This window comes from the organism of the source record quoted next, unplaced genomic scaffold, assembly GCF_019419815.1.
Source record: "Pyrus x bretschneideri cultivar Hongxiangsu unplaced genomic scaffold, Pyrus_bretschneideri_v1 Contig5, whole genome shotgun sequence".
In the NCBI taxonomy this organism is placed as follows: domain Eukaryota; kingdom Viridiplantae; phylum Streptophyta; class Magnoliopsida; order Rosales; family Rosaceae; genus Pyrus; species Pyrus x bretschneideri.
The window spans coordinates 8988926-8999699 of NW_025999787.1; the positions used below are offsets into that span (position 1 = coordinate 8988926).

The following is a 10774-nucleotide window of genomic DNA, read 5'->3' on the forward strand; positions in this document are numbered from 1 at the left end:
ATATGGTTTTTCGTTAAAATAAATAGTACTAGGAGCTTTTCGTTAAAGTTCCCTTATATATATTAAATTGAGATTTTGAAATATTTTAAGGGGTGTGATATCCACACACCCCATTTTAATTTTCACACATTTTTAATTTTCGGCCGATTGGATGAATTGAAGAAAATAAATAAACAGAATTATCAAGAGGTGTGTGAGAAGTAAAATAATCCGCATACCCCTATTTTAATAGAGCTTGAATTTTTTTTTTTTTTTTTTTGTTTTGATAAACGAGCTTGAAAAGTTTGACACTAAAACATCTACACTATCTAACCAAAAATGAACTTGACATGCTATAGGTTATTGAACATGAAATTTTTTTACGTTCTTTTAATATTAGGAAGGATAAGAGTGGGATAAGCAACAGGGTTAGTTATAATAATATGGTTCAAATTTGTTTTTGACGAGAACTGAACGTATGATCTCTTACTTACAAATGAAAAAGAATGCCACTAAATTTCTTCATTCATTGTAAAAGGATAGTTCACCTTCCTCGTTAACAGAATATCTTTTGTAATATGAACATCATAATTGAAATTGTTGATTTCTTTTGTTATAATTTAAAGATCAACTTCGTCCGATGCCGGGAACAGGAGGAGTATCGCGACGGGGTCGTTTTGGCCAATGCCGGCGTCTCTTTCTCCGTGTTCCAACATTCTCATTCTTGAATATATATATATGATCTCCTGATGCTGCTTATTGCAATCGTATCTTCTCTTGTGCTGGGGATTAGTTTCCTCTTAGATTATCTAGGACTAATCTCCTGATGCTGCTTTGTAATTGTACCTTTCATGACTCCTATTTTCCATTTGATCCAGATTCAATGTGAATATAAGCATCAAATGCGAGAGCACAATGGCAAAGCGTCCATGGGAAATCTATGGTTTGACAAGACTCGTTGCTCTCCAGGTTTCTTCATTTCTTTTCTTTCCGCCTAAAGTTCAGATATTCTTTAATCATGTGACTGATTGGGATCAAATTAATATTTATTCAACCTTTTGAGTTTTTACCGGAATAGCAATCTTTCTACTTGTACTGCCCTGCTTTGGTATCTGCAAGTACTGCAAACTGGTTTTAGCTGCCTTACATTTTGAGTTTGTTTTACTTTCTATCTCCAAAACCTGCTCATTCTTTAACTTCTTGCGGTAATTAAGGTTTAATTTCTTGCGGTACCCTTAGGGTTTAGTCTCTTGAGCTCGGAGCAAGTTGAGTTCCTCCATAGGCTTCCCAAATCTCCGAGGGTTCTGATTTGTTGCCGAAGATGTTGCACTCATGTATAAGGGTGTTGTGTGGCGGCAATAGCGGTATGTTCTCCAAAAAGCTGTAGAGAAAGTGGCCAACGAACTCTTGATCGGTGGGTTTGAGGCGAAAACCCAACGGCACAAGGGAATGATTCTCCATAGGTAACGGTAACTCCAGAAGAAGAGATGGAGTTAAGTGATTAATTTTGTGTGTTTTCTTGTGTTTTCGATCGTACAGGAACAAGTGGAGTTTGTTTCTTCTCTCTGTGGTTGTTTTGGTTTTAGCGATTGTGAGTGGGGTTACTTGGGTATGATAGATGTGAGGACATCAACATTAGCTAGAGATGATGTGCTCACCTTAGGCATCCGAGTTCGTATTCCTCTCTCCACAATTTAGATTAAAAAAAAAAAAAGTGATATTTATTTGAAGCCCAAAAAAAGGGAGGGGGATCATAGCAAATGATGTGTACATGTTACATCAATTAATAAATTTATCTCATTGAATGTTGACTCTATGCATCACTTACAAACGTGAATATACACGAATAAGGTATAAATATATGATCTCTTAACCCTTCTTATCCATATTTCCTCCAACGTGCTTTCTCAAGATACAAGCGGTCTGTTTTTGTTCATCCCCCTAAACCCTAATGGAAGGAGGATTCCCTCCCCTTCCCTTCTCTCCTATTTAAACGGTTACGGTTTAGCCACGTCAACATCTTATATTGATTTTTTTATAGAGACAATAAGACAAAAAACAATATGTGAGAAAAGGGGAGGAAAGGTGATGGGAATAGGAGGAGAGAGAATTTTACTCCACCCTGATGTAGGAGTGAAATTTTTCTCACTACTACAAACTATAGTATATGCTCATCATTTGTCACGTGTCGTTTCACTTAACTCTGGTTAATTTTAATATTAAATGTTCATTTTCTTTCTTTTTTTTTAAAGAAAATTATTATTATTAATGGGAGAGAAAATGTTCGAAACTATTACAATAATTTAGAAGATGGGCAGTTTCGAACCTAGAATGCATGAGTAGAAACCAAACATCCCATCTACTAGGAAATTAGACCACATGCTACTGAATGTTCATTTTTCAATTTTTGAAAAAAAAAAAAAAAAAAACTACTGTTAAGTGAAAAGACATGGTAAATGATAAAGTGTATAGCGACCATACACTATAATTATAATCGTAAGCTAAAAAGCTCCCTGATCTAGTGTTATCTCCTCCTCTCTCCCCGTTGAAACTGTGACACGTGTCTACAAGACTAGTAAGTCTACACATCAGCATTGAGTATGTACATCTGTGTCCCACATGTGGTGTATCCTAATGGCTAGATATTCCACACTTCCACCTAATTTGTTTGCCAGTTGCTGTCAATACGCTTGGAGTTGGAAGTATATGATAAGCAGTTGGACTAGCAGGTCAGGAGAAAAGGTTTTCCATACGGGCACACAAAGGAAAAGCGTCCCTCTCGTACTTAATATTCAACCAGAAATTTGGTTTTGGTAAACCTAACTCTACAACTATTTTGAAAGTTAAATCTTAAATCAACTAGTAGTCTCAGAAAGAAGAGAATGCAGTAGAGGCACATACCCAGCTGAAAATCGATGTCGAACAGGTAACGAAATTCATGGATAGAACATGGTTGCAGGAAAAAATGCAGAACGATGTCGCAAACAACAATCGGAGTTTCATACAATCATAATCATTGTGGTCATGTACATATACGAAGAAGAACAAGTTTATTAAGACGGTCACGACAATTGCAAGGACAGAAATATAAAGTTGAAAACTTAGCAGACTGTAAAATGTACAAACAAAAATAAGATACCATGGGAATGCCGGCAACTTGTTACTATCGTGGAGGATGCTGTTCTTCTTGTTGCTGCAGCGGGATTTCTTGCTGTTGTTGCTCTTCCTCGCCTTGCCAAACCCAGACTATGTCTCTAAGAGCAGGTCTTATGTCGTCCAACATCTTCTGGAATTCCAATGTATCCCCACTTGATTTCTTCACCTCGACTAGATGAAAAGTTGGAGTGATTTCAAATATCTCTGCATCTATGGACAAAATCCCCTTTCTACCTTCCTTTAATCCATCAATTTTCAACAATCCATCATCCTTCTTCTTCACTTTCAGCTCCAGTTGCTTAGCCATTTCTTCTAACTTGGAGATGATGACCGTAGCAGGTTGTCTGGAAGTGAATCTTGCTTCTCTGTGAAAAGGATCTTTTTCAAACAAGCCAGACAGATCAAACCCGGCAGAAAGGGAGATAATATCAAAAGCATTCATGTTTGGAGGTCTCCCTGGTTCTTGCTTTTCCTCAGAAGCCATACTATTCTCACTGGAACCAGAAGCTTCTGCACTCGTCCGAGCCACAGCCTTGTTTCCTATTTCAGATTTCATATTTTTGGAGTATGGTCCCTTTCTGTACCAAGAACTCTCCCTAACTTTGGCTATGGAAATCCTAGAATTGGGATTTGGATCCAACATCCTGTACAGTAGCCTACGTGCTTCCGGTGAGAAAAAATTTGGGCATTTAAATTCTGCTTTCCCAATCTTCCGGTACATCTCCATCAAATTTGAATCATGAAATGGTAGATAGCCTGCCAATAAGACATACAAGACAACTCCACAAGACCAAATATCAGCTTTCACACCATCGTAGCCTCTCCTGTTAATAACTTCTGGAGCAACGTAGGCAGGAGTACCACAGGTGGTGTGGAGTAGCCCATCTTGGCGTATGCTTTCAGCGAGGGCACTTAACCCAAAATCAGAGATCTTCAAATTATCATTCTCATCGAGCAACAAGTTCTCTGGTTTTATATCCCGATGATAAACACCCCTACTATGACAGAAATCAAGAGCATCGATTAGCTGCAAAAAATATTTCCTTGCAACGTCCTCCTTCAGCTTTCCTTTAGCAACCTTGTTAAATAGCTCACCGCCTTTAGCATATTCAATGACAAAGTATATCTTAGTTTTGGTTGCCATGACTTCATAGAGGTGTATAATATTAGGGTGTCTAACCAGTCTCATAACAGATATTTCTCGCTTGATCTGATCCATCAACCCAACCTTCATAATCTTTTCTTTGTCAATAACCTTAATGGCCACACCCTGATTCGTTATCAAGCTCCTTGCATAGTGAACCCTGGCAAAAGTCCCTTGACCCAACAATCTCCCTAACTCATATCTTTGCATCAGTACGTGCGATTTATTCTCCATCCCAATCAAAACCTAATAAACAATAAATAGTACACAACTTCCTCCTGCGGTTATGATCTATATGATCCACAATATACAGTGCAGGAGTTTATAATACCACAAGAAGCTCAACCGTCAACCGCCTTCACAATGGTCATGCATTAACACAACTGGCGCTGTGTGCACAAAAGAAGGCCCAACTTGCTTCAGGAATCCGAGAGCAAACCAGCTTTGATTTACAGGTCCCTCACCAGCAAGAATCAAGAAGGGCAGTTCGATTATAGACACACCCTCATGGAGTTGTGAGGCAGAGTCCGGCGCGCAAAGGCACATCTTTCAGCATTCCCCGGGTTTTTGCTTCCAATGTAATGACGAATTATGCTAAAAAAAAACCGTAACGCAACGATCTTCCACACAATTACCCAAAATTTAGCCCAAATTTGTAAAGCCAAACCTACAAAGTCAGAAACAGGACAGCGATTAAAACACGAAAAAGCTACAATCTTTGTCAATTTCCATGAATTGAAACGAAACCTTTGAAACAATTACACATAATACATCAAAAAAGCTCTAATTTGACGAAAGATTGATAACACACCCTGATTCAAAGTTCAAACTTTTATTCAACAACAAAATTAGTAACCCGCCGATTAAGCAGAGGAACCAGAAAAATGTTATAAAACAACAAATCTTAATGAAATAACTAGCAATTAATTCTTCTATATTCTTTTGATCGAAACTAATCCGGCTTAAATTCTCAATTGAGAACTCCAATTCCCTCTAGATGTTTCGATCAATTCTCAAAGCTAAAAAAACTATGAAAAACAATATATAAAATTAAAGGAAAATTGGAAATCATACCTTTTTGTTGACGAAGGAGAAGCTCCTGGGTATGGAGATCCCCCAAAACCAGAGGAACAACGAAGAAAAGGAGAGAGAGAAAAGCATGATGTGGTGCTCGAATTCAAAATATTAAAATCAAACTTTACTTGAAAAATAATCACGTAAACCCTTGGGTTTTTATATTAATTAATTATATAACCCGGACGGCTTTACCCAAAAAGAAAAAAAGAAAAAAAAAAGTAATATTACCTCTGCCAGAAACCCGTTAAGCCAGAACGTGCGGGCTACGTATGAACCCATGCGCGGGAAGAGATTTTTCAGTGTGACTGGTACATAAGGTGATATAATGATAAGATATATATGTTAAAAAATTAATAATTTAACAAATAAAATTTCTCATCACTTTTATAAAAACAAATAATGTACCATCCGTCATTCCATCACAATAAAAAAATTTTCATGCGCGGAAAGTAGGTTGGTTGTGTCGTGCGTGTGTGCCTACCTATACAGTATACACGCTAGGACTTGTAGGTTTTTCATTTATTTTACTTTTTCAGTTGGTAAAATTTGTTTCACTTACTATTACGATTTAGTTGTGTTATTCCTCACTTGTAAATAAAAAAACTTCGTTTCTATTCTCGTTAAAAATGAATTTAAATCACATTATTACTGGTTCATTGTGAGGCAAAAGACACCCCCTCCCCTTAGGGTAAATAATATCACTTGTTCAAATAAAGTTGGTAAGATTTGTGTTTAGAATCTGTAGTAAAAATTCAAGTAGATTTTGAAAAAACACTTTGTTTTTGAAACACAAAATCAATTTCACAAAAAACACTTTCAATCATTTCAATGACACTTCCAAACGAATCTTATCTATAATAAACAGCTACTAAAAAAAGATTGATAGGATACTTACAAGATCACCCATATACAAAAGGATCTTTGTCAAAACAACGAAAAATTGCTACACACATTTCAATTTTTATGTGACGGTACAGAGAAAATGATTTAAAAGAAAATATCAAAGAATGAGCAGTGACGGAATCAGATAAGAGCTAATGAAAGTTATCGCTCCCTCTGAAAATTCATGTCTCTCATCAAAGTATCCTAGCATCTTTCTTCGATGTTTTTTTTATGGATATGAATGTTGAGAGATTCAGATTGGGTCGAGCACAAATTTTTCTCAGTCTTTGTTCTTTTAAGAAAAAAATCCTTGGTTCCTTCATTGAAAGTGGCACAATCCAAACGTAATTTGACTTGCATTAATTTAAAATAAATTGAGCATCAATATGACTCTGTATATATTAATTGAATATAAATGGACCTCAGCGTCATGCTAATCCAGAACGTTCTCATTCGACAACCTTATATTGGGAATTATCATATTATAATTTGATTTTTAGCTCGAATCCTTATTATTATATAATTACATGCAGAAAGAAAGGTATTTTTAAGGATAATGGTAAAAGCATGGAGAGATTTGGTTGGCGGTGGAAAATAGGTGTCAAAAACCAATTTTGGCACTTGAAGCTCACATCACATATGCAATGCAAACAATTCCAATCAGTGCAATTTTTTTTTGTCTAATAGAACTGCAAGCACAGTGTTTTATCAGATAGAAAAATAGTCCAATACATCAAGGCAATTCAAGTTCTTGAGAGACTAAAATAATTTGTTTCCAACTATGCATTGCTTCAATCTACATGTGAGATTCCATGTGGAAGGGTTCCTTAACTGAAATACTAATTTACTTGGTTAGTGAGGCATCCAAGCATGTTAGCAACTAATTAATTTCCATTTTGTTCAAGCTTATTAGGGTTGTTCAATGCATCAAAACTTAATCTATTCTCCCTATTTTGTTTCAAAATTCTCGTTATAGTAACTCTCTTTTGGATTGATAAGTGATTGGGTACACCTGTTTCAAAGATTGGTAGTGTTCTCGAGTTCAATGCTTCTCTATTTCGCACCAAGTCTCAAACATTATTAGTATGAGAAAATGAATACCGCTTCCTATTGATAAGGAACATCATTTGTTGATTTAAAAACCCTTTTTTTGGGGCTTTATTTATTTTTTTTTAAGATACTTTTCAATAAGCCTCCAACAAATAGAACTTTTACGGAATATTTTCTTGTATTACTTGTTTAGAAATATATATACATCAGTACTATTATAGTTTTACAAGGAAACAAATAACATATACACAAACCTACTTAATAAAGGACTTCTATTATTTACATTCCCTATTTTTCCTAATATTGACTCACGCTAACACTCCCCCTCAAGTTGGTGCATAGATATCACACATGCCCAACTTGACAAGTGAGTCATCAAACCTTCGACTACATAATGCATGAGTTAGAACGTCTGCAAGTTGCTCCTCTGACTTCACAAAAGGTATTGACACAATCTTCCTTTCAAGCTTCTCTTTAATAAAATGTCGATCAACTTCCACATGTTTTGTCCTATCATGCTGTACCGGATTATCAGCTATATCTCTTGCTGACTTATTATCACAGTATAGTCTCATGGTTTCCTTTGGCTTGAACCCAAGCCCCTCAAGAAGCTTTCGAAGCCAGAGAATCTCACAAATGCCGTGAGCCATCCCTCGATACTCGGCCTCAGCCGAGGATCTTGATACTACCTTCTGTTTCTTACTTCTCCATGTGACTAAATTGCCTCCTACAAAAGTAAAATATCCCGAAGTAGACCGTCTGTCACCTACACTTCCTGCCCAATCAGCATCCGTGAACCCCTCAATCCTAAAATGTCCATGCTTCCGATAGAGAACTCCTTTTTCCAGGTGCAGACTTTAAATAAGCTAAGATACGCATAACAGCAGCCATATGATCTTCACTCGGTGAATGCATAAATTGACTTACTACACTTACTGCATAGGCAATATCTGGTCGTGTATGAGCCAAATAAATTAGTCTCCCTACAAGTCTCTGATATCTCCCCTTATCAACCGATTTCTGATTCGGATCCAAACATAGATGATGTTTTTCAACAATAGGAGTATCAACTGGCTTACATCCCAGCATACCAGTTTCTTTTAACAAATCCAAAACATACTTACGTTGTGACAAGAAAATACCTTTCGAAGATCGAGCAACTTCGACTCCAAGAAAATACTTCAAATCCCCTAGGTTGTTCATTTCAAACTCAGCCGCAAGATTTCTCTGCAGCCTTGAAATCTCATCACAATCATCCCCAGTAATAATCATGTCATCTACATAGATGATTAAGGCTGTCACTTTTTTCTGTCTCCGTTTAACGAACAATGTATGATCAGAATGACTCTGATAATACCCAATCTTTTTCATAACTTGAGTAAACCTATCAAACCATGCACGAGGCGATTGCTTCAGCCCATTAAGAGACTTACGCAACCGGCATACTTCGGTACTTCTACCAACACTGTACCCAGGAGGAAAATCCATATATACTTCTTCCTCCAAGTTCCCATGGAGAAAAGCATTTTTCACATCAAACTGTTTTAATGGCCAGTCCATATTAGCAGCTAAAGAAATCAGAACACGTACCGTATTCATCTTGGCAACCGGAGAGAACGTCTCTTGATAATCTACACCATATGTTTAGGTGTATCCTTTAGCTACCAACCTTGCTTTGTACCTGTCTATTGATCCATCGGCTTTGTATTTGACAGTAAACACCCACCGGCATCCAACTGTTTTTTTTTCCCTCCGGCAAGGACGTCACCTCCCAGGTATTATTCTTCTGTAACGCCAACATTTCTTCATCCATTGCATTTGCCCACTTTGGATCCTTTAGAGCCTCATCCACACGAGTTGGTACTCGAATAGCCTCCATATTGTCTATCAAGGTCTTACGCTCTGGTGCAAGACCATTGCATGAGACATAGTTGGCTATCAGATACTTTACTTTGCCTTCCGGAGAAAACCTGTCAGGTGGCACACCCCGATTTTGTCTCGGTGGCAGCTTATATGTATTTACATCAGTACTTGCATTAGTTACATAATCATCCACAATACTTACCTCAGGTTTATTCAGAGAAGAATCATTGGGCATCACTGTGGAGCTAGAGAGAGGGGGTTACACAAGTAGGCTCAACAATGAACTGTCCTGACTGTGGATCACTCTCGGCATCTTTTGCTTCTGATTGCATGCTGCTCTCGGCAGCAACTTCTGGCACAGCATGTATGATCACTGCCGAATTAGGCACGGCACCAGCATGCACGGCCTCAACATCAACCACAGTATTTTCTGGCACAGCATGTATGATCACTGCCGCATTAGGCACGGCACCAGCATGCACGGCCTCAACATCAACCACAGTATTTCTCCCAAGTCCAACCATTCCAGATCACCACTAGAGCTCTCCCCCTGGTGATCTGAAGATGAAGATACGGGGGCATAAAAAAACTCCGATTCAGAAAAGGTCACATCCATAGTAACATACATATGCCGAGTCTCAGGGTGATAACATTTATATCCTTTTTGGTGAGATGAGAAACCAACAAACACACATCGAAGGGCACACGGATCCAACTTAGTGCGATGAATTTTTGGAATATGCACATAAGCCACACAACCAAATACCCGGGGCTTGAGAGTATGAGTAGACATCACCTGAACATGTTGAGTGAGAACTTGAAGAGGAGTTCGAAAGTCAATCACCCGAGAGGGCATACGATTAATCACGTAGACCGCATAAGTAACTGCTTCAGGCCAAAAAATCTTAGGAATAGATGCGCCCAGAAGTAGAGCACGTGCCGTTTCTAAGATATGGCAATTTTTTCGTTCAGCCACTCCATTTTGCTGTGGAGTATAGGGACAGGTTGTTTCATGGAGAATGCCTTGATCACAAAGAAACTCCGACAACTCACAATTAAGATACTCACCACCATTATCAGAACGAAGAACTTTAATTACAGATAAGTATTGTGTCCGAATCATTTGAGAAAAGGTTCGGAATACCATACCAACATCACTCTTATTTTTCACCACATATAACCACGTCATACGAGTGCAATCATCAACAAACGTAACAAACCACTGAATCCCAGAAGAAGTAACAACAGGAGATGGTCCCCAAACATCAGAGTGCACAAGTTCAAACGGTAAAGCTCTTTTATTCATACTAGGAGGAAACGAAGCCCGATGGCTTTTAGCAAGAATACATACTTCACAATGTAAGTCTGATTCATTTATTCCACTAAATAGATTAGGTAACATACGTCGTAAATACCCAAAAGATGCATGCCCTAACCGACGATGCAACAACCACACTTCTTGTAAATTACTAGACTGGGACGCTCGAACCGCATTAGCTCTGCCAGAAACGACGTCGTCCACATAGTACAACCCCTCTCTCTTAGTGCCACGCCCAATTATCTCATTGGTCTGAATATCCTGAAGGAGACAAAATGATGGATACATTAGAACAACACAATCCA

The 10774-nt window shown here is 37.9% G+C and overlaps 1 protein-coding gene across 1 annotated transcript; it reads right to left on the bottom strand.

Annotated features, from left to right (window-relative positions):
- Positions 1–2958: 2958 nt before the first annotated feature.
- Positions 2959–5507, bottom strand: LOC103945493 (CBL-interacting serine/threonine-protein kinase 10). The gene is made up of 2 exons (XM_009356066.3): positions 5354–5507; positions 2959–4946 (listed from the first exon to the last, which is right to left on the bottom strand). The coding sequence occupies exon 2, from the start codon at positions 4511–4513 to the stop codon at positions 3143–3145; it is 1371 nt and encodes a 456-aa protein (XP_009354341.2). The 5' UTR covers positions 4514–4946; positions 5354–5507; the 3' UTR covers positions 2959–3142.
- Between the last annotated feature and the right edge of the window lie 5267 nt (positions 5508–10774).

What these genes read in the sequence shown, in the direction of transcription:
- LOC103945493 (XM_009356066.3), bottom strand. Translation starts at nt 4,513, where the DNA reads ATGGAGAATAAATCGCACGTACTGATGCAAAGATATGAGTTAGGGAGA.